A 23,850-nucleotide genomic window follows, 5' to 3' on the forward strand; every position below is an offset into this window, starting at 1 on the left:
ACTGGGATTTATCATTTTTATAGATGCTCAAGAAATTATAGAGAAATTATGGTGAAAAAACTTTGGAATTGCTCTCGTTTGGTGATAACTTGAACCCTTAGACAAAACACCCATTATATGAATGAAAAATTTGTTCTTAGATGTGATGATACGAATTCCAGCTAGTTGAATGGATATTGATAGGTGGAATTCTAAATAAAAACTGCACATCACGTTCATGTAGTCATCCTGCAGCTGCTTTTGGCTAGAAGAACTTGCAAAAACTGAATAAAGAGGCATAAATATTGGCACCCGTTGTATGTCGAAACGCCTACACCACATCGGAATAATAGCATACAATTTGACGACTAACATACTGCACCACAAAGCCAAACAGTTTGGAAACACGAAAGAATCGAAGAGTTGGAAGAGGTGTGATCTTAATGTGATCTCCTGGGAGTACAGATAGTATGGCTCCATCCTTAGTTTTTCACATACTTTTCTACATAAGCCTGCAGAACATTGAGAAAACAACAGAAGGTTAATCTCGTGTCGATTTAACTAAGATCTTAGAAGGGAGAAATTGATGACGAGTATAACTGCGCAAGTTACCTGCACCAGTTTGCTGAGTTTAGGTTTTGAGTGAGCCAAATAAATATCAATTTTCTCCTGTGTTTGAGGTATATTAGGGCCTTGTACTGAACCAGTCACTTTATCTACTACTTTCTTAACTATTGTCTTGTGAGCTTCTCTGTTCAATTGGCCTTCCTTCCATGCAGGCTTCAATAGATCCTTCACAAACTCCACAAGAGCAAATTTAAACATCTTATTTCCTTTTGCGTCCTTGCTTTGTCTGTTATCTCCATCACCACCAGCATCTGCATCCTCCAAATGAGCTTTATCCTCGCTCTTCCCCTGTTCTCTCATTCCTGTTCCGTTTCCTTTAGCAGGATCACCCAGCTCAATCCGCTTGGTATCATTGTTTTTGTTCTTACCAAGATGGTCTGTATCAGACACATGGCTTTCCATTTTAGGATCAACAAGGTTAGTGATCTCAGGCTTAACAGGTACTACTAAATTACCAGAAACTGGACCATCTTGTCTGGGTTGAATAGGTGGTGCTACTACAGCTGTTGCAGGGAGCACAACAGAACTTGAGCTCGAATGTTGTGATAGTGGCATTCCAAAGGTACTGACATTTAGAGGGGCATTTCCAAAAAACTGTGCTAAAGATGCTGAAAGGTCAGTAATCCGTGCTGCCTGCTCACTAGTTACTACTTTGTTAGAGATGACTTGAGCAGGACTCATTGGAGATTGTTCCATTTCCGATGCACCTGCTTTCCCTGGTATCTTTTGTGAGCTTGTCTGATCATTATCTGAATTAAAGATGTTGCCTGATGGAGACTCGATGGAAGGATTTTGCTTTGCAGTAGCAAACATGTGGGGATTCTCTTTAGTATGGACATTCAGAGGTAGAGCAGGATTCTGGAGACTCTGGCTAGGAAAACCAATGTTGGCAGCGCTCAGTCCATTAAGAGGCAAATTATTTGCCTGAATATGAGCATTGTGTGGGCTTTTCCCAATCATAGGCGATAGAAGGAACTGAGTAGTTTGCGCGTTGAGATTTAAGTTTTGTTGGCTTTGTGTGTTATGAGGAGCAATATGCTGGTTCTTTACGGCATGTGGCAGAGATAGTCCAGACTGACGGTGCATGGTAAGATTTAAATGTTGTGCATCTGAAGGAGTCAGTGGAACAACAAACTGACTTTGCCCATCTAGGGGCACTGGATAAACTTGGTGTATTTGCTCATTCATGGACAGTGGAGCAACCTTAGGATTCTGGGTACCAGGGGCAAAGGTTTGTGAATGCAATTGCTGAGGAACTATGAATTTACTTGGTCCACTCTGAACAAAACTCTGTCCGATAACTGAAGTCACAGAGTTAATATCTGCTTTTCCTGCACCGTGGTCAGAGATTATATTCCCACCTTCCTTAGGTAACATCTCATTGCGGCCAGGATACTGTTTCATATCAATATTTTTGGCTTGCTCATGCTTCCCAGAGACTCCGTGAACCAGTATTTGAGAATCAGGTTTTAGATCAACTTCCTGACATAAGGTTGGAGAGCCGCCATCTTTAGTTTTGTGTGGTTGCTCATGCTGATGCTTTTGTTTAGAATTTTCCCCCTCCATAGATTGACAGGAAACAGAACCACCACCACCATTACCATGATCCCAGTGAGAGGATGTTCCTGTATCCATGTCAATTTTTGGATTGCCAAAGTTTGACGCAGCTTTTGATAAACTATCACCCATATCTTGGTCATAATCCCATCTTCTAGCATGCGGCTTGGCTTCTACAATATCAGCCTGATGTGAAAACTTGCATGTGTGGCCACGGCGACAACGTCCTTCAGCAAAAAACTTGCATGGCGCATCATTCACCCTGCGAGGTTCAGTCCTCTCGCTAGATGCATCTGTACCCCTTCTATTATAGTTATCATCCCTGGTTTCATCCTTCATGCTCCATCCACCATGAGAAGAAGCCTCATGATGAAGATAACGGCATGATGAACCTCTGTGGCATCTGCCTCTAGTAAAATCAAAACAAAGCTCGGTGGACCTGTTATCTCCATGTAACTCAGGTCTCTCCCTCTCTCCGTCATAGTGACTCCTTTGCCTATGTAACGGTTTATTTCGTGAGTAATCAATTTCGTCCCTCTCCCCAGGATAACTTCCCCTTTCAAGATTAATTTCTCTTGAATGTGTTTTATACCTCTCAAACTCCCCACGACCACCATTATCATGAAGGAACCTGCATTGGCTGCCTCTCCTACAATGACCAACTGCAAAATCTCTACAAATTGGAGCCTGCCCTCCCAGTCTAATTTCTCTACCAGATGATCTTTCGGACCCACCCCTACGGTAAAAAGGGCTACGACTGCGGTTGCGACTGTTACTTCGACTCCTGCTACGGCTTCTGCCCCTGCTCCAACTCCTACTCCTGCTCCTGCTCCTACTCCTGCTCCTGCTCCTGCAATACAAGTTATATGCCATAAATGGCATTTTAACCAGATCAGCAAGGTATTTTAGAACAAAATAATTTGCATACAAAAATAGAAAGGTTTAAGATGCCAACAGTATGTACCTGCCTGACTTAGTCCTCCCACCCTTAGGAGAGATATTACGACTATGACGTTTCCATTCAGTGAAACCAGCAGGCATGACTGAACTATGTTTCTGATTGGAAGTTAAATCCTGGTCGCCCATCACTCTACCGACTTCCATTTCTTTTACTGTTCGGCTTTCATAATCTAGTTTATTAAATGGGTATTTTGCTTCATCTTGTTCCATGTCAACCCAATTCAGAGGTTCATTCTTCTGAGAAAAACCTTCAGATGGTCTCTTGTTCTCATCTTCCTGGGAAATATCTCTTCTAAAAGTATCATCGCTTTTCATATTAGGTCGTGTAGGAAATTGTTTGCCATCATGATTTGTAGATCTGAAACCCGTTTGTGGTTCCGATTTCTTAGAAATATCTTCTGTTTTTAAAAACTCACTATTTTGTGCAATTTCACCTGGAGAGTTAGGTTCAGTTATCACATCCCATTTGGAAATCCGTCGTCTTCCATTCTCAGTCATTTTACAAACATAGAAGAAACCCGACTCTTATGCTTCTGAGTGGTACACTGATTTTGCAGTCAAAATGTACTAGCCACGGTCAAGTGTTGGGATAGTTCAGAGTTTTCAATCAAAATGTATTAGTCATGGCTCAAGTGCTAGGATAGTTCTGCAAAAGCAACAAAAATCCATCAGATCAACCTAGAGTAACTTAAGGATTCAAAGCAATCAATAAAATAGTTCTCTAGTCAAATTAATGAGATGTAAATGGTGATCAAATCTCCTTAAATTAGGTTGGAGCCATGGAAGCAATTATTGACTTATTTAGAAGGCCAACAAAAATGCAACAATTCATCCTGCTCAAGGCTACCAAAGGAGCCACAGTAAAAAAAACATTTATACTAAAATGAGTGGCAAGACTATGCCAAATGAACTGAAAATTCTACACTTATTAAAAAAAATACCCAACACCTTGGCAGGAATTTGATTTTTGTTATTTGGATTAGCATCCATTGACTACATTTTAAGGCATTTATAATAGTTAGAAACTTAGCTTGCTTTTAAGTGATTGATTCCAGGTTTCAGAATTTGCCTACTGAAAGTTTTACCCTTACAAACTTACAACCCTTCTTTTTCTGTTCCCCACATTCAGAACTACAAGCCTAAAGGTAATGGGCTAATAGTGTGTGTGCACACCAATGTGAAATCGTGCAACAGCATGATGGCATTTCTAACCAAAGTGATCTGCTCTGACAAGCCAACTTACCTATTCGGTTATTTGCATATTGTTCTAGCAAAATTTGGGAAGTTTAACAATAAAATCTTGTTCAATTTTTCCTCACACATCTAGCAAGAAAGAATTAAGTTTTTGTGTACCAAGGTAAATCAATTTCCAGTCAACAGATTGTAGCATCAAAATTATAAATAATAAAATTACAAAGTAGGCCACAAAAAGTGATGTGTTTTGTTATTTCATTTGTTGTCAAAGATTATTAGTTCAAAGAAGAAATTATGTTCATTCCTAATTTTCTAGGCTATCTCAACCAAACACAATAAGCATCTTAAGAATCTCATATTTATAGTTCCATAATAAGCTAAAGCCACACTTGGGGATACTATTCTCTGCAGATTAATGCAGCACCTATATTATGCCGACTGACAAGCACCAATCCACATAAATTAAACTTACAAGTCCGATTAAATCACAATTCTAAATATTAATAGTTCCATAATCCGCTGAAAAGACTCTTAGCAATACAACTGGTTGTTGCAGATTAATGTCAACTGATAGACATCAATCCACCAAACCTACAAAACAGGGAATCACACTGCCAACAGACAATGGAGTAGAGAAAATTATCTATGCAAATGACAATGTATTATCAGAGTACAGATCAATCATTGTTGGCCAAATTGATATAATCATTCTGGATCTAGGAGCCAGCCATCAAGGACAAATAGATCAGAAATTGTTTGCAGCATACTTGTCACTAGCACTTTTTTGGGACGTGAACATTTGTTCAGCAAAACTGTTCACTGACTCTTTCTTCCCTTTGGTTGAAAACCTTTCAAGTTTAAATAAAAATAAATGGAATGAAGCTAAAAATAAAATTTTTAAAAAACTTTGATTGTTAACAAGGTGGCACAAATGAAAATGATATATTAAGTTCATAGTCAAGATAAACACAAATTTAGCAATCATTATAACATAGCAATCATAACATCCACCATGTAATAAGATATAGCAAACCCTTAAACATAGACCATAATCTACACAGCAATATCCTCCAACATAACTAGTGCCATGCTAACAAACTTCATCAAAAAGATTTACAATCCACTACTATAGAGCTTCAATCTTTTCCAGAATTTTCATCTAAATAACTACTAAAAGGCACTTAGGATTATCAGCAAATAACTGTGAAATCATGGCAACAGTGGATATTATATTATTTCTCAATCAATAGCAAGTGCAAAAAAAAAGAAGTCAAAGACATTCATGTATCAAACGCATGCATCTTGTACGAGTTAAATACCAATCTGGGAAATTTGTTTTTTGATTTACCACGACACTCTTATAGCAACAGATAATCATTAGAAAGCTTCAGAAAGGATCTGCACTCTTAAACAAACACTAATTAAGGTGTTTTCGCTCAGAGTGTCATATTGAGTGGTATTAGCTCTTTTCCTGGTAAGATATGGAGTATCAGAATTCCCATTTCTCATCTGGTCACCTAGATAAGCAAATGTCTGGTGGAACAATGCCTAAGTTACTGATAAAATAAAAAAGAAGAAAATGAGATTTAGTTTCATAGGGCAATTGATTTTCCCCAGTTTCAGTCATTTTATATCCGAAATTGTTCTCTTTTCAGTGCAGTTCCTCTAAATTTTTGCCATGTGTCAGTGTTTAAGAGCACCTACACGAACCGTCGGATTGTACAATGCAAGGACACTAGCCAATGAAAGGTGGCTCATGATGCCTAGGGTTGTAAATTAACCGAACATTCGTGAAAAAGCATGGTGTTCGACTTGGTAAAAGTTTGTTTATATTCGTTTAATACACACAATATGAATTAAAAGAATAAGCTTGAACAACTTCTTAAACTAAACAAACAAACTTAAACACATGTGTTCAACTCGTTAATGTTCGTGAACAATATTCATCAATAAAACTCTTATCAACATGTAAATAAATAAAGAAACTTTCAAAATGAATGCAACAACCAGGCATTATCCCATTAGATGGGATCGGCTATATGGTTCTTTCTACATCATTGGACTCTATCTCCTACTATATCATCTATACTTAAATAAATTTTATCTTGTTTTATTACTGCTAATTAAGTCTTTTTTAATCTTCCTCTTCCTCGTTTAATGTGTGTATTTGTCATAGTTTCACATCGTTTAACTAGAATATTTATTAATTGTCTAAGTACATGTTTGTACCATCTTAAACGTGTCTTTTGGAATTTTCTCTCAATAGATGCAACTCTGACTTTCTCTGTAATGCTCTCATTTCTTATTCTGTCAATTCTCGCATGTCCACACATCCATCTTAACATCCTCATCTCTACAACTCTTAAAATGAATAAACAAATTTATATTAGCAAACTCAATAACTAATCAAACAAGCTTAAAATATAAAAGTTTCAAACAAGCTTGAATTGAAAGCTCGATAATATTTAAACGAACCAAGTTCAAGCTCATAAAAAAAATCAAACCAAGCTTGCACAATCATTTCAATGGCTTGGTTCATTTTAGACTTGACTCGGCTTGTCTCGATTACTTTATCAAATAAATTTGAACACCACAAAACTTGGCTCGTTTACAACCCTAATGATGCCTAGGTGGAAGGTTAATATACTACAAAATGGACTTAGTATTGATCCTTCTTTTGCACTAGATCATTCACTAATTTAGGTTCTAATTTCTAAACTCAATATATAAAGGATAAAATATAGAGAAAAATTCAAAATTCTCTTTCAATGAAGAGGCATCATGTCATTCAACATAGTCGTCGGTAACATTACAAACGTACTTTCTATCAAGAGTAAAACTGATACAGGTTGAACCTCATACATGAGAATGAACCAAAAGGTGATCAAACATGTGTGCAAGAAATTGTCCCACAAAAAAGTGCGTTAGCAAATTCATCAGTGATTGCTCGGCAAAAAGAGGAATAGAATATGCTGTTATTCACGGAACAGAGAGAAGGTAGAGAGAACCTATCTTTAATACCATATTATCAGGGGAAATATCCAATTAATTACAGCGTCCTTAATACATAAATATGTTGTTAGTCAACAGAAAATTATTATATATACAGCCCTGATATTACCAGTATTTGCTTTTGGTCCACAACCATATAGTCAATATTTTTCAAAAAATTCACCATATTAGGATCAAGTTGAGAGAATCAATTTGACAGCCTGTGGCAAGTACAAAAGAAAATAGAATGGAGTCGCAGGTCAAACTGAATAACCACAAGCGTACAGAATTGAAGCTCTAGCAAGCAACTCAATTTATTTGGACGCAAATCCCAATATCCCAATAACAAAAGGAATTCCTAAAATTCCTCAAAAGTGCCTTATAATTGCTTCAGGACTTGTCTGCCACTTTATTACCAAACTGAATGGTACAGAGAAGAATTCGCTTTTAACTTTGTTAAGCACACGACATTTGTATATTACCCATCAGATCAATTTACAGTAAACTGTTTGATCAACACGAATGTAAATCATAATTACAGCAATATTTGTCCTTAAAGCAATCCTAGAGCCACAGGAGGTCCAAATTAAGATCCAAAAACAGACAACTTTGGGTCAGGAATGCTGAGTAAGGAATGCAAGTTGATCACTCGTATTCTAGCAGTCTTCCCTGCTGCTACAGAAAATTCTTTTCCGATCTTTGGGACACCAACAAAAATGAGGTTGAGGATAGGTTTTTCTCTTCCAAGCTTCCTTTAATTTGCCAGTAAACATAAGAGTTTATGCAATACTTTCTTTAGATCTTTGCTAGCTAGAAAATCCTCTACAATCCAAAATGCAAGGATAGCTTTTTGCACTCTTAAGTAATCCTGCAAAGGAGAAAAGACAGCTCCATCAGCCCTCGAGACATTCTGGTAAAATGAAATCACTTTATCCTCCTTCGCAGGCATCAAACCAACTATTTATTTCCTCAATTATATCGGATACTACAATCTTATATTACCAAAGTGTGATGTTTTAACTTCTTCATTATGTATTCTTAGTACAGGAATTAGATGATATATAATGTTACAGTAGTCTAACAATTTAGTTTCAAACAAAATTGTCAGATTTGCATCTGTCTGTAATATTTCATAACTAAAGAGTGGTTCCCCAAAAGAAGGGCACCATCCCTAACCAATCATGGCAAAAATGAAATTAGAAAATCAGTTTTAAAAGTTGATTCTTCTCAGCAAAATAACAATAATACTATGTCAGTTGCTAATTACTCAGATACAAAGGGAAAAAGGCAAAAGGATAATTTACACGAAGTGCTAAAGAATGAGCGTTTAAATTAGGCAAAAGAAAATCATTGGAAAATTGAGTGATTTTAATATGGTTAAACCTAGAGTTCTCTTGCGGTTCCATATATAAACATAAAAACAGAATCTAAAAATAGTTAAATTGACAGTATCTTTCATTTCATCCAAGATGGATGTGAAGTATAAAAAGTTGTCATATTGATGAAAACAAAGGAAGTGTTTATCAGAGGGATTTGAGGTAGCATGCTCTTAACTATTTATGTCAGATTATGAAACAATGGAACTGGATGGGCACAATAATGGAAGTGCGTAGTGGTACATTATGAATCAAAAAGTAAATTGATCATTTACTCATGGAACATCTATCTGCTTTGCTAGTTTTCTTTTTGGCTTCCAGGCTAAAATGGGGGGACAAACTGGCTTAGGCTCTCATTTTAGTCAGTCAATGGGTCAAACAATTCCAGTTGAGAAGGTATACTAGGAAATGTGTTAGAAAGAAGCCAATTTTATAAGCAATGTATCTACATCTACTTCTGTGACTATTGGTTAGCCAGAAATGCAACTCAATGAAAGAGCTACAGTAAAATTTGTTTTTCAAGAAAGGGTTGAAATGGAAAAAATTAAGTGAATTTCATCATGTTAGTAAATTCAAGAGGGGTCATGGTCAACATGAGAATCAAAGCAAAATAAATCTTCCCATTTCTTGAAAAACAAGATCAGGGAACCTAGAATAATCCATAATAAAGAATTAATGAGAAGGTGACAGAGATGTTTGCTGACTATGGTAGAGTGGTACTAAACCAGGACATTTCCAATTGAACAATACTCTTTTTTGGTCAGATCTATGCTTCTCCATTGTCAGTTTGGAAAAGGCAAAATAAACCAATTGGAAATCATCAAATAAGCAAAGATAACAAGCATAAGGGCAAAAAAATATCACCCTTCCTTTTGTTCTTTCCTTCCACATTTTTGCAGAGGTTTATATAACCAGGGTTAGAAGTATTATCCACTGTAGGATAACACAATATATATGAAAAGAACCAAGCAGGGCAACTACAATAGCAGGATGAAGCATATGGAGATTGATTGAGCATATGAAAAGAACCAAGCAGAGCAACTACAATTGGATTACTTTTCTATTTATTCCAATCTAAGGCACAAGTCACTCAAGCTTGGAAATTCATCATCCTCTGCAACACCACCTAGAACTACATCATCTGCTTAAGCTACTTAAACAACCCATTTGAGACAATGGTGCAATGTTGGATCAACTGATATGCATTTTCAGTAGCCAAGCCAATAGCTTTATGACAACGAGGTTTATAACCTCGAGAAGATACTCAATATGGCAGGTCATCTAGATTAACGCAGGTCATCTTGATCAACTATAAATGTTGGTGATGTTTAGTTGAGAAGATCATGGAGGGCATCCTACATGTGCATGTAGATGGACTAAGTCAACGCATCAATGATTTAGATGAAAGCGAAGAGAGCATGGGAGGACGATATCGCCTCCTTCACGACCCCTGCTTCCTCAAAATGCAAAGGAGCTAGTTAGCCTATTAGCTGCTATGTTTGCAAGCAAGATACAAAAGAACCTACTAATCAAGATCATGGTTGTCAAAATCAATCTATACAAACGAGTTTGCCGAATTGGATAATTGTAATAAAGGTAGATCTTTCCTAAGAAATTGATCATCTCAAAAAGATTGACGAAGAAGTTTAAGAACTAGAGATTCAAAAAATACCAAGAAATAAGTTAGGCTACACTAGAAAATAAAAGGAATCAATTGAAATTGAGTAAAGTTGAGTTAAAAATGGGATCGATTGAAATTTGGTCAAATAAGGTTAATTTAGTACCACTGGCTAATCTAGCCGGCTTTTTCATTGATCACTACTTGAGCTCAAGTGAAAAAATACAGGAAGGAGATAGTATTTGCAACTGACTTGAATCCCAGCTTAAATAGTTTAGCCTTATTGCCTTATCACCACTCAAGACTTTTCATGAAATTAAGTAACCACTTAGCCTTATTGTCGTGTCACTGGCTAAACCAAGCATCTCATCCATTCCTATCACTCAATATCAATTGAGAGAGGTTATGTCTGTTGAGAGAGAATTTAATACCTTTTTTGAATGGCAATCGCCTCAAAAACCCCTTTGTACATATCAACAATGCAATATTACTTTATAGTTTCATATTTATTAACATAATAATCATGATGACGAGTAGATGACAATAATGATTGATATAGCGATATCACGATAACATGATTTAATCTAATTAATTTTATTGTTTATTATTGTAATAAGCTATTAATAATTTGATATTTAATGAAAAATATATATATTCTTATCATGATTGAACATCATTTGTTATATGAAATTATTTTATTTCTCTTTTCATTTTATTAATTATTTAAATTTTGATGATTCTGACAATCTAACACAACTAATACATGACTTCCTGACCATTCAATTCTGATACTGCTAGCTAATTTAACAACCACAAATGCAGTTGCAGAAGAATTTCGTCATTGAGTTGTTCATCCCTTTTCCTTGATCTCTTTTTCTAAGAACTCCCTATTCATGATGCTTGCCTTTGTAACTTAATCCACACCCAACCAAATTAAGAATGGAGACATTTGTTATAATTGTGAACAACATCAGCAACAAGACATCAATAGAAGGCACAGGTAGAACCATAGAATTGGGGAAGGTGAGATGGATCATGGGTTATACGGTAAATGGAAAATTACAGTAGAAAATATGATTGATGACTTATCAAGTGTACCAAATAAACTCAATCGCATCATAGTGACATTATTAATTTTAATTATAAGATAATGTCATGTTTATAAGCCTTTGGTTGACTGAACAGCACAAGGCTGTTAATGCAATTTTAAAACCACGAGGTATCTAGCATAGTATCAAAAGTTTTTGAGGGTGCTAAGCACAATTCATCATATTTGTTATCTAATTTTTTTATATTGCTTGGTATATGAATTGTGTATTTAAATGGTTATTCTTTTCTTTTTATGCTTCATGATAAATTGCTAAGGAAATTTTTGGAATTTTTAAAACTTAATAATCTAAAAAATAACAATGAAAATTAATATTTATTTTAAAATGTAAATGTTCCACTTCATTCTTAACATATTTTCTTTAGTTCTGGGTGATCATTTGACCCATTCTTTAGTTCTCGTTCATACCAACCTAGTAAAAAAGTAAAATCTTTAGCATTAGAGTATCATAGAAGTGTATACATCCTGAGCTATGGCTTTAACAACATATTTTTTTATGACACATTCATTGAAGAGCAAAGATTATTAGGAGTTGGGCAATACACTTGTAAGATTAAATCTTAAAGACCCTTTGACCAAAGTGATAATAAAGACATGCTTATCCAAGCACCCAAGGGGTGAGACGAGGATATGCATTATATATTAAATCTACATGGCGATCAACCAATCCCTTTTTACTCCAAATGTTTGGTTTTGAAAATTCCATATCTAACAAGTCATGCTACAACCTTTTCTAGCAAGTTTATGAGCTCCAACATTAACAAGCTTCCTCATACTAAATTAATATGTACCCATTTTTATTGGCTTAGTTAATTAGCAATTTGCAGAACCTAAAATTTGGGATTGCCTCCATGAATTTATATAACCCACTCAGAAGGTCAAGCAGTATATGAATTAGCAGCCTAAAATAATGATTTAGATTTTTATTAAAAAAATTAAAATAATAGATAAGAATTTATGATAATTCATAAATAGACAGCGGTTTTATAGTGTCCTCAGCAACAATTGGCTTCCAACAAGAATGTAATAATGTTAGAAACAAAGACTATACATTAGATGAATTGTACTGTCACAGGATAATCTGGACATCATTATAACGCAACTAAAAGGAAATTCACAAGAGAACTGTGTCATAGGCAGCTTATAGCTGGAAGAATACTTGTAACAAGCAAAAGGAGTCTGACTTATAAAAGAAAAATGGGAACAAAGAATACGACAGCATACCTTATTTGATGCAGAGAAAATTGCAAAATGTGATTATCCCAGCAACTTCAGCAAATCAAGAACCATCAACTCTAAGAAACTCTTTCAGTTGATTAATCATCCTTCTGACCAGGTAAAAAGACATGTTGATGAGGATAAAAATGAGAGGCACTTGGATTTAGGAGTTCCAAAAGAAATAAAGAAAATCTATAAAACAAACTGACATACTTCTTTTTTCAATCAAAGCAAAAGTATCATCAAAGAAAAAGTCCAACTATCATGTGCAATAAAACCAGCACTTCCTGTAAATTGTTGCTAGGGATGGTATGTTGAAACCTGATTAATCATATATCAAATTAGGACATTGGAATCACCATGAGAGAAGTAACAAGGAAATGCTATTCGTTGATTTGCATACAAATCTTCAACAATCAATCAAAGTGCCTCAATTGCCAACCAAACCTAAAGCAGGTAGGCTTCCTAATTGGCCAGCAGTGGCGAGAGTATAAACAAGAACAGCAAAGAAACATGACAAGTATATTTATGACCATAAGACGCAGAGCCTGCTAAAATATATTCCATATCCTAAAAATAACAACATTTGATCTCCATCGTTCAGCCAGCAGAGAAAACAAAAGTCACCTATGAAGTAATTGCTGGCGTTATCATAGGCTTTTAGCCTGCTTAAGTTGAAAAACAGTAGATTCTTCTTCCAGACAGACGAGAGAAATAAAAAAAAAACAGCATGAGTGGTTTTATAAATAAAAAAAAGAGAGAAGAACGACAAAGCATCTGCGAATTACAGCATTGACCATATACAAGTACCAAATAATAATAAGGTCGATAAAAAAAAACAGGAAGCAGGACAAAAATACGCAGTTAAACCTCACTTCAACGAGAACAAAAAGAAGGGCAAATCAAACGTTGAAAAATACAAAAAAGAATAAGAAAGCTAGCAGTGCTGATAGAGCAAGGGAAGGAGAAGAGAACGAGTCGCACCTGCTATCTTCGCGGCCTTCGAAACTTGGGCGATATTAGCATGCTGATCCGTTGTCGATCTAGCAGAGAAGTCGACCTCCTCTTCTCGATCTATTGCAGGGTGAAGGCGAGAGAGAGCGGCGGAACGGGAGCGAGCCCAGCAGGCCTCGTGCGAGAAAACTAGGGTTTCGAGTGCGGTAGGGAATTGGGAAAGTGGACGTGGCGGGCGAGAGGTCGATGGATGATGACTTAGGCCTATTTATAGACCGTGGCTCGAATCTAATTCTATTGCGGAGGTGGGTTGACTTGAGTCCACCTTAATCGTTATTATGATCCAATCAATCTTTGCCTTTACTAATCCCTATCACGATATGTTAATACTACTTCTAAATAATAAAGGGAATTGTCATAAAAATTCCTATTTTTTATTTTTATAAATATATATTTTCCATAAATTACCTCAACTTTAATTCTAAACTAACTTGACTCTCCATCGTGATCTAAATTTTAGTGCATAAATAAATAAAAATATTTTTTTTATGTTCATAAGATTTGGATAAAAATATGTACAGTGTAAGAGTGTTATATATGGAGTGATTTTATATAAAAATTCTTTATCAGTTAAAAGTGTTGGACAATTTTCGTAGTTATTAAATTTGAAATTATAAATCAGAATTCAACTTTATAGGTTAAGATGACCTGAGATAATAATATTGGGTTGTCAAACTCTGTACTACTTGATTATTCAAGTGAGGTCCGAGTATGAGTGAATTATCGCTCTCTAAGTATAGCAACTCCGTAAGGTTTGCAACCTAATGCTCTCTGAGTTTGAGTGGGAGCGAAATTAGTCAACTAGTGAGGGTGAGTGCTAAGTTGTCAAGTCGGTCGAGTGTCGAATCATCCGAGCTGTTGAGTCACTCGAGTGTTGAGCTACTAAGTCGGGAAAGAAGTTGCATGCCAAGTCAGGAGAGAAATCACTCAACTATCGAATATTACCCTAGTGCAAATGCTCGAGCATATAGTTCAAGTGTTCGGGGAAGTACTTCCAAATGGATTTTTTGAGTGTTCGAAAACTCTGCATTTAATGTAGTTTTCTTAAAATAAATTCGCCTCACCTTTGCCTATGCTTTGAAGTTGTCGTGAATCATTGTTTTCTAGGATCAAATGACAAACGTTGATCACCACCAAGCAAACTAAATTCGTACCTGAATGCTAATATGAAAAATTTACTGAGCAACAATTGCATGGTAGAGGCAAAAGATTTGAGGGAGACACATGTATTGCTTTTAGGGGTGAGTATTCGGTTAAAACCGAATCGAATCAAATCGAATTAATCGAAAACCGAATAAATCGATTTTTTTCGAACCAATCGAACTGATCGAATTTTCCAATAAAAACAGAACAAATCGAACCGATATTTTATGGGTTAATTTGGTTTTCAATTGAATTAACCAAATTTTTTTAAATATTATAAAAATTTTACTAATGAATTAGGGATTTATAAATTTATTTACTTAAAATTTATAAATTATTTTTAAATTTAATTAATTCGGTTAATTCAGTTTATTCGGTTTAATCGAATAAGAAATTTTAAAATCGAAACTGAACCGAATTAACTGAATTAATCGATTTTTTTTTAAAAATAACCGAACTTTCAAAATAACTGAACCGAATTTTTAATTTAGATCGGTTTGATCGATTTATTCGATTTAACCAAATTTTTATTCACTCCCAATTACTTTCACTCATATTCACTGTTCAAGATCTTACCTCCTTATATGATTGCTTCATTTGTTGACAAAAAATTTTATCCTGGACAAATTTTATATAACTAGTGTCCACTCCTGAATTGATTGCATTGGATGATTGAGTAATAGTAAAGAAGATTCAGTTGACAAAATATTAAATTGTTCGTTTGGATCAATTTTATCCTAACTAGTTTGATATTCTATACAAGTCATATTCCATATGAGTTAACTTGATTCAATACAATCTAAGCCTTAGAGTTACATTCCCTACACACTCATGCGTGATAGATAATATTTTTTCATACGTATATTCACAATATCAATATATGTGGTATAATATAAACCAATAACAAAAACTTTAAAATCCTAAATTAAAATCTCGCAACGATGTCTCCTCTTTTATCCACGTCTTTCTTTCCTTCACATCTCTTTATTACTTTATAGTTATTAATAATAATAATGCTCAAATAATTACTTTTCATTCACATTTTCAAAAAAAAAAACTGATTTATTTTATTACTTTATATTAGGGATAATTTTGCCCTTTATTTTTCCACCAGGAAGGAATAGCGGAATGCCCTGGTCGTCGGTTATTTCTTTACGATGAGCCTTCAGAGTAGCTGCTGCGCCGGCGGCGGCGGCGGCTATCTCCGCAACTGCGGCGACCTCCACCCTTCTTCACCGCCCCACTTCCCCTTCTCTTGCTACCCTTCTTCGCTTTCCCTCTCCCCTCGCTCCCCCTCCCTTCCCCACCGCAACCTTGTTCTCGTCCAATCGATACCACCCAACCGCGCCGCCGGCGCCTTCCCTTCCGCCCTCCGGTTCGTCGATTCGAATCCCCTCGATGGAGGCTCCGACGAGGAATCCCTCGACGCCCTCCTCGCCGAGCTCACCCCCAAGGAAATGACCGTCCTCCTCAAGCGGCAGCGCGACTGGCGCCGGGCTCTCCGCCTCCTCCGCCGAATCCGGTGCTCGCGCGACTACCGTCCCAACCCCATCCACTATAACGTTGTGCTCCGGACCCTCGGCCGGGCGCGGCGGTGGGACGAGCTGCGCCACTGCTGGCTCGACATGGCGAAAGATGGAATCTTACCCACAAACAACACCTACGCGACCCTCATCGACGCCTACGGAAAGGCGGGTCTCCTAAAGGAGTCTCTTTTGTGGCTCAAACACATGAGGGCAAGGGGAATTTCTCCCGACGAAGTCTGCATGAACACCGTCGTCAGGATTCTCAAGGATTCTGGGCATTTCGACGAGGGAGAGAAGTTCTTCCGAGGATGGTGCGACGGGACCGTCGACTTCGACGTTCTCGAGATTGAATTCGAAGGTTCAGAATCGATCAGCCCCAATAGTTTCCTTCTCACGGAGCTCTTCAAATCCGGAAGCCGAGCACCTGTTTCTCGGAAGATTGCTTCAAGCGCTCCCGATGGCCCAAGGAGACCCCGCCTTGCTGCTACTTACAATACTCTGATCGATTTGCATGGAAAAGCAGGTAAGCTCCAAAATGCTTCAGATGCTTTCGCTGAGATGTTGAGGTCAGGTGTCTCCCCTGACACAATCACATTCAACACCATGATCAACATCTGCGGCTCGAATGGCCTTATTTCTGAAGCAGAAGCGTTGTTTGATAAAATGCGGAGGAGAAGAATCGTTCCTGATACTAAAACATTCAACATATTCATGTCGATGTACGCTTCGCTTGGAAACGTCGAGGCAGTCCTGAAATATTACCACAAGATGAGTGAGTCTGGTCTTCCTCATGACACTGTGAGCCATAGGATAATCTTGCAGGCTCTGTGCGAGAGAAACATGGTAAGAGAAGCAGAGGATGTGATCAACAAGATAGTTGGATCGGGCGAATTCGTGGACCAGCAGTCTGTCCCTGTTGTTGTGAAGATGTACATCGATCAAGGGATGCTCAGTGAGACCTCTATGTTTCTCGAGAAGCATTGCGGCTCCTCTTCCATTTCTTCCAAGAATTATGCTGCTATCATGGATGCTTATGCAGAGAAGGGGTTATGGGAGGATGCTGAGGGTGTGTTCTATCGAAAGAGGGGAGTTGGTAACAAGAAGGAGGTAGTTGAATACAATGTGCTAATAAAAGCTTATGGGAGGGGAAAGCAATATGATAAAGCTGTGTCCTTGTTTGAGAGTATGCGAAATATTGGTATCTGGCCAGATGAATGCACCTTTAACTCTCTCATTCAGATGCTTTCCGGTGGTGATTTTCCGGAACGAGCAACCGAGTTCCTACGACGGATGAAAGATGCAGGATTCAGACCTAGGTGTGAGACCGTCTCCGCTGTCATTGCAAGTTATTCGCGCAAAGGCATGGTTGATGAGGCACTTGAAATCTATCAAGAGATGAAGCCATTAGGAGTTGAACCAAATGAAGTGGTTTATGGTTTGCTAGTGAATATGTTTGCTGAGGCTGGAAAAGTTGAAGAAGCACTTCAGTTTTTCAGTTTGATGGAAGAATCAGGATTCCCACCCAATCGTATCATCCTGACTTCTCTAATGAAGGCGTACAAAAAGGCTGGCTGCTGGAGAGAAGCCCAGGAGGTGTATGCAAAGATGAAGACCCTCGAACGCGGTCCCGATACTATTGCCTCTAATTGTATGATTGATCTATATGCTGAGCTTGGGATGGTAAGCGAAGCCAAGTTAATTTTTGATGACTTGAGAAGAAATGGCGAGGTTAATGGTGTTTCTTATACTACAATGATATACCTATACAAGAGTTTGGGCATGTTGGAAGAAGCAATAGACATGGCTCAGGAGGTCCAGAAGGCAGGCTTGCTGACTGATTGTGCTTCCTACAATAGTGTTATAGCTGCTTATGCTGTCACTGGAAAACTCAAGGACTGTGCATATTTGATTCATGAGATGATAGCTACGAAAATGTTACCTGATGCCTCTGTATTTAGATCAATCTTTAGTATAGTAAAGAAAGGGGGTCTACCGATCGAGGCGGTATTGCAACTACAGGCATGTTACAATGAAGGAAAACAGTTTGCAAGAGAGGCCATAGTCACTACATTGTTCTCTCTGGTTGGCCTGCATGATCATGCACTAGAGTCATGTAATCTTTTCCTGTCTTCTAGGAGTCCTCTTGATTTGTATGCCTATAATGCTGCGATTTATGCGTATGGAGCTTCGGAAAACATTGACAAAGCCCTGAATCTGTATATGCGGATGCAAGATGCAGGACTTGAACCAGACACTGTTACTTATGTTTATCTAGCAATTTGTTATGGAAAGGCAAGGATGGTTGAAGGACTGAGGCGAATTTATGGTCTCCTGAAATATGGGGAAATTGAGCCTAGTGAATCTCTCTTCAAAGCTCTAATGGATGCTTATGAAAATTCTGGGAAGCATGATCTTGCAGAATTAGTTGAGCAGGAGATGAAATTCAGAATTCACAGCCCGAGTGGCGATGATTCAGAAACTGAAGATGATTTGGACGCATATGAATCTGATGACATAGACCAAGATGATGATTTCAGTATGAACCCTAGTACTCTGTAAATGAGCTGTTCTATAAAACTACAATTAGTTTACTTGATCATTTTAGCTTCCAACTATAGTTTTGTTGATCTCTAGATTTCCTGTTCTTTTCCTTCAACATAGCTATGGGTATTGAGTTTCAAGCTGTTCATCCATACCATTGCTCTTTGTTGCATTTTGTTTCTAGGAAATTTATGTAGTTTCTTTTGTTTGCAAATCATGTCAATTGCTGGAGATGACCTTTTTAGATATAATAGGACACCTAGTTCAAAGCACATATAGTCTTCTAACCAAAATGTGAATAAGATGGATGTTTATTATGAGAATACTCTACTACTTTTTGATATACATTGGATGGAATCCAAAGCTCTAAAGAGTTGGTGTGAAATTTCAAGTGGTAAAGTTTCCATCTATCTAGATGATTTACAGAATGCCATCTTCAGTACCATCTCTATCAAATGCCTTTGACACCTGCACCTACAATCATAACCACTCCATCTCAACTCGAAGCAACAGCTCTATAAAAACGAAGGACATGTTTAAAGATTTACTAAGAGTTGTAATCCTCTTAGATATGTCAATAAAACACCTATGTACCTAGCTGCCTTCAACAATGTTAGAACAATCTCTGCACCCAAAGGTTTGACATATACTACTCCATGATCTTAGGCACAATTAACTACATTTGATCGAGCAAGTAGTTAGCTATAAGGCAAGTCTTGTTCTGTAACTTTTTGCACATTTATCTATGCTTTATGATGAAATTGAGACCTCAGAAAGTTTTCAACTCACTTTAAATGTTAGTTTGGAGCTTAACAAATCTTATTCCATAGTTTAAATTTCAACAGATCTATCTTAATCTTAGATTATAGAAAATCTATAAGCTGTTAAAAGCATTCTATCCATTGAGGTCTGAAGTATTGTCATGACTTAAATACTATCAAGTCAATTTCCTCTTCTTTTTTTTTTTGAAAACAAAAAAAATCTGCTATTACCTGAAGCAATGGAAAGCCTTTCTGCATTGATTCTGTTGTTGCTTGCCCCAGTGGACCTGCTGTTGGATTGATCCACAGTTTCAGATTATATTTGGAGTTTGCTGAAGAAATTCAGGAAAAATTAATTCCACTGGGTTGCTGCTGCTTCAAACCATCTGATTGGAAAAGGATTCTTTTGACAAGGAGACCCAAGAGAAAGGAATGCAGCTGCTTCCCTTGTTAGTAATCTTTTAAATGAATCAGGTAATTATCATGGCCTTTTCAAATCTTTGCTTGTGGTAAAAACATCGTTACCTTTTCATAATTCAATAGAATCCATATGAATGGAGTATGTACATTTGCTTTCTGGAGTTAAGAGGAACTGCAAAGGCATCGTATTTTAGCATCTTCTCCGCTGTTCCTGTCCGACCTGGGGGTAGAGCAAAGACTTAAAAGAGCTCTGAGCCATTTTGCAGAGTCACCAATGGAGGTGTCGAGATTTGGAACGTACCTCTCCAACCTGTTATCTCCACCTACTCTCCCTCCATTAAAATTTGCATTCATTTCTTTGTCTAACTCTTTCCCTTCCTCTCTTCTTTAAAAGCTACCACCTTTCTTGCTCTTTCTCAACCCAACCCACGACATTCATCAAGCAGCTGCTGTATCGTATCAGTGCTCTTCTTCGTTGCGGCATTTCTACAAACAGATGGACTTCGTCAACTTCTTGTATGTCGTTGCCGCTGCAGTGCTGGCGAGCGCGTGGTGGCGGCGCTGTTCTCGCAACGCGGAGGGCCTGCCGCCCGGGCCTCCCGGGTGGCCCGTGGTGGGAAACCTCTTCCAGGTCATCCTCCAGCGACGGCCCTTCATGTACGTCGTGCGCGACCTCCGGCTAAAGTACGGCCCCATCTTCACCATGCGCATGGGGCAGCGCACTCTCATCGTCGTGACCTCCGCCGACCTCATCCACGAGGCGCTGGTCCAGAAGGGCCCGCTCTTCGCCAGCCGCCCCGCCGACTCGCCCACCCGCCTGCTCTTCAGCGCCGGGAAGTGCACCGTCAACTCGGCCACCTACGGCCCACTCTGGCGCGCCCTGCGCCGCAACTTTGTGACGGAGATTGTGACGCCCACGCGGGTGAAGCAGTTCGGGTGGATCCGGGACTGGGCCATGGCCAACCACCTCGCCCGCCTCCGCTCGGAGTTCGCGGCCGCCGGTGCAGTGCAGGTCATGGCCAACTGCCGCCTCACCATCTGCAGCATTCTCGTCTGCATCTGCTTCGGCGCACGCGTTCCCGAGGAACACGTCCGCCTCGTCGAGGAGGTGCTCAAGGAGGTCTGTTTAGGGAAAGAAAACCCTAGGAAAACTCATTCACATTTTAACAAACAGATACAAAACACTTCGCTAACACCCTGCATTGGTCCTTGACAAGGTAATGATGATGACGACGCCGAAGCTTCCGGACTTCCTCCCGGTGTTCACGCCATTCTTCCGCAGGCAGCTGGCGGAGGCGGGGAAGCTACGGAAGCGACAGATGGAGTGCCTCGCGCCGCTAGTGAGGGCGCGGAGAGCGTTCGTAGAGGCCGGCGGGAAGAAGCTGGAGGAAGGGGGATCGGACACGAAATGGGAGATGGTGAGCGCGGCAGGGGAGGCGTACGTGGACTCGCTGCTGCGGATGGACTTGGCCGGGAAGGGGCGGCTAGGGGAGGAGGAGCTAGTGACGCTCTGCTCCGAAGTGATGAGCGCCGGCACCGACACGAGCGCGACAATGCTGGAATGGGCGATGCTCCATCTAGTGCTCGACCAGGCGGCGCAGCAGCGGCTCTACGACGAGATCGTCGCGGTGATCGGCGCCGACAAGCGCCGGAAGATGACGGAAGCCGACGTCGAGGCCATGACCTACCTACAGGTACGATACCAACTCTGAACCGCCGGTCCAACCGGTTTTCCCTTAAACCGAACCGAATCGCAATAAATTTCACTTTGCCCCCTATTTTTCCGTAATCTTCACTTTATGTTCCCTTAAGCCTATTTTGTAAAATAATAATAATTATTGATAATTATTTGGAATTCAGGCAGTGGTGAAGGAGACGATGCGGCGGCATCCGCCGAGCCACTTCGTGCTGTCGCACGCGGCGACGCAGGAGACGGAGCTCGGCGGCCACCGCATACCGGCGGACGCCAGCGTGGAGTTCTACACGGCGTGGGTGACGGAGGACCCGTCGACGTGGGCCGACCCCGGCGAGTGGCGGCCGGAGCGGTTCCTCCAGGGCGGCGACGGATGGGACACCGACGTCACCGGCACCCGCAGCATCCGCATGATGCCCTTCGGCGCCGGGCGCCGCATCTGCCCCGCCGCCACCCTCGGCGTCCTCCACATCCACCTCACGCTCGCGAAGATGGTGAGAGAGTTCCGGTGGCTGCCTGTGCCCGGCGAGCTGCCGCCCACCACCGCGGAGACCTTCGCCTTCACCGTCGTCATGAAGGACCCCCTTCGAGCCGCCATCGTCGAGAGAGATTAATAACATGCACTAATCCATCCCCTCCCTACTCCTACTCCCCTGCATTTCATGAATATAATTAAAGCATTAATTAATTCTGCTATATATTATTAGAAGAAGAATTCATGTGACTTATTAAATGCCGAGAATAAATGGAATTGAATGCTTGTAGGTGGCGACTATGAATTGGCTGTCCTGTCTTCCATTAGCAATTGCAAAAAGATACAAGAAAGAATTAACTAGTATTAGGGCATGCATGATTCGAACATGCATAATCAATGTCGAGCGATTTCTCTGTAGAAATAAATGCTTGCTGCTGCGTAATGCTTCAGGCCCCTTAGTTAATGACGATGTCGTCTTTTCTGGAGGATCGTTATAACTCTTTTCAGATGAAGAAGATACCCGAACTGTAAAGCCATTTCTGTTTGCGTGGGTGTCTAAGACGATAGAGGAGGATGAGCAATGATTACGAAGCCGTGCACGTATTAATTATTCTGGCAAAAGTGGTAAAGCAATATATTATTAGATCGGTCAATTTAGTTGGATCCGTCTCCGTGCCATTAAATGATTTAAATCCATTCGATTAAAATTTTATCATTGAAAAAATAAACTTAAATATGTCAGTCCCCACGGATTGTGGATCTAGATGCATCCGTTCATGACAAATTCAAATTGATCCAGAAAAATAAAAAAAAAAAATAATCAAAACTTCGATCCATCCATCCATTTTGTCGAATCAGATAATGAATTTTTGATGAATCATTATAACTCCATATTTGGTAACCTTAAAATAAAAAAAAAAAAAAAAATCAAAACTTCGATCCATCCATCCATTTTGTCCAATCAGATGGTGAATTTTGATGAATCAATCATAACTTCATATATGGTTGAAAGTTTGATTATTTATTTAACCTTGTTTAATCCTATTTGATTCAAGTAATGAATGATTCTCAAATAATAGATTATATCCATCAGTGAGGCATATAATTTAGAATATGATTGTTTTAGATCTTTCGGATAAAAATACTTTTAAAATTTTATTAAATCTTAATCAAACCAAATAATATTAATTTATATTTTATTTTTAATTAATTAATTAATAATTATATAATTAAAATTATGTAGGATAATTAAAATCAAATCGCATCGTAAATATTGTGAAGCGACAGAGTTAACTCGTTGTCTGTAGCTGTGCGTACATTGAGGAACGCACACAGTTTGGCCTGCATTTAATGGTGGAGTTGGCATTGGCCAGTGGCCTGTGGGGCCCTAAGCTGCTTCACTGACACAAGCTAATTAACGCCAGCCCTCAACTCCATTTCTTGACGGGGCTCGATCAGCCACCACATCTACTGATGATCATTCGAACTGTAGAAATTGAAGGATGACCAGAGTTGAGAATTTACCTTTGATCTTAGTCTCATATATATATTGTTATCATTTTGTTTCAGTATTGTTAAGGGACGTAGAATGAGAGGAAAGATCACTAATATTTGTTCTTAGCATATGAACTAGATTCCCACTTTAGCTT

At 38.9% G+C, this 23,850-nt stretch overlaps 3 protein-coding genes across 7 annotated transcripts; 2 read left to right on the forward strand and 1 right to left on the reverse strand.

Moving 5' to 3' along the window:
• Positions 1-264: 264 nt before the first annotated feature.
• Positions 265-13,807, reverse strand: LOC141815277 (zinc finger CCCH domain-containing protein 55-like). Of its 5 annotated transcripts, none has more exons than XM_074703200.1 (6): positions 13,613-13,807; positions 12,842-12,949; positions 12,635-12,735; positions 3,128-3,769; positions 592-3,013; positions 265-491 (listed from the first exon to the last, which is right to left on the reverse strand). In XM_074703200.1, exons 4-6 carry the CDS (start codon positions 3,619-3,621, stop codon positions 462-464), a joined length of 2,946 nt encoding a protein of 981 aa, XP_074559301.1. In that variant the 5' UTR covers positions 3,622-3,769; positions 12,635-12,735; positions 12,842-12,949; positions 13,613-13,807; the 3' UTR covers positions 265-461. The 5 variants fall into 5 exon arrangements, with proteins under 5 accessions (XP_074559301.1, XP_074559300.1, XP_074559302.1 ...); XM_074703199.1 differs by having other exon boundaries at positions 12,635-12,738; XM_074703201.1 differs by lacking the exon at positions 12,842-12,949.
• Positions 13,808-15,942: 2,135 nt separating this feature from the next.
• Positions 15,943-19,055, forward strand: LOC141814969 (pentatricopeptide repeat-containing protein At1g73710). Its single transcript, XM_074702930.1, has one exon. The coding sequence runs from the start codon at positions 15,943-15,945 to the stop codon at positions 18,868-18,870; it is 2,928 nt and encodes a 975-aa protein (XP_074559031.1). The 3' UTR covers positions 18,871-19,055.
• A 1,474-nt stretch (positions 19,056-20,529) lies between these two features.
• LOC141815613 (cytochrome P450 77A3-like) lies at positions 20,530-22,340 on the forward strand. Its single transcript, XM_074703562.1, has 3 exons — positions 20,530-21,153; positions 21,251-21,727; positions 21,894-22,340. The coding sequence occupies exons 1-3, from the start codon at positions 20,530-20,532 to the stop codon at positions 22,338-22,340; spliced, it is 1,548 nt and encodes a 515-aa protein (XP_074559663.1).
• The last annotated feature ends 1,510 nt before the right edge of the window (positions 22,341-23,850 follow it).

This window comes from Curcuma longa, chromosome 21, assembly GCF_044706935.1.
Source record: "Curcuma longa cultivar G26 ecotype Majalengka, Jawa Barat chromosome 21, ITB_CL_G26_1.1, whole genome shotgun sequence".
Classification (NCBI taxonomy): Eukaryota; Viridiplantae; Streptophyta; class Magnoliopsida; order Zingiberales; family Zingiberaceae; genus Curcuma; species Curcuma longa.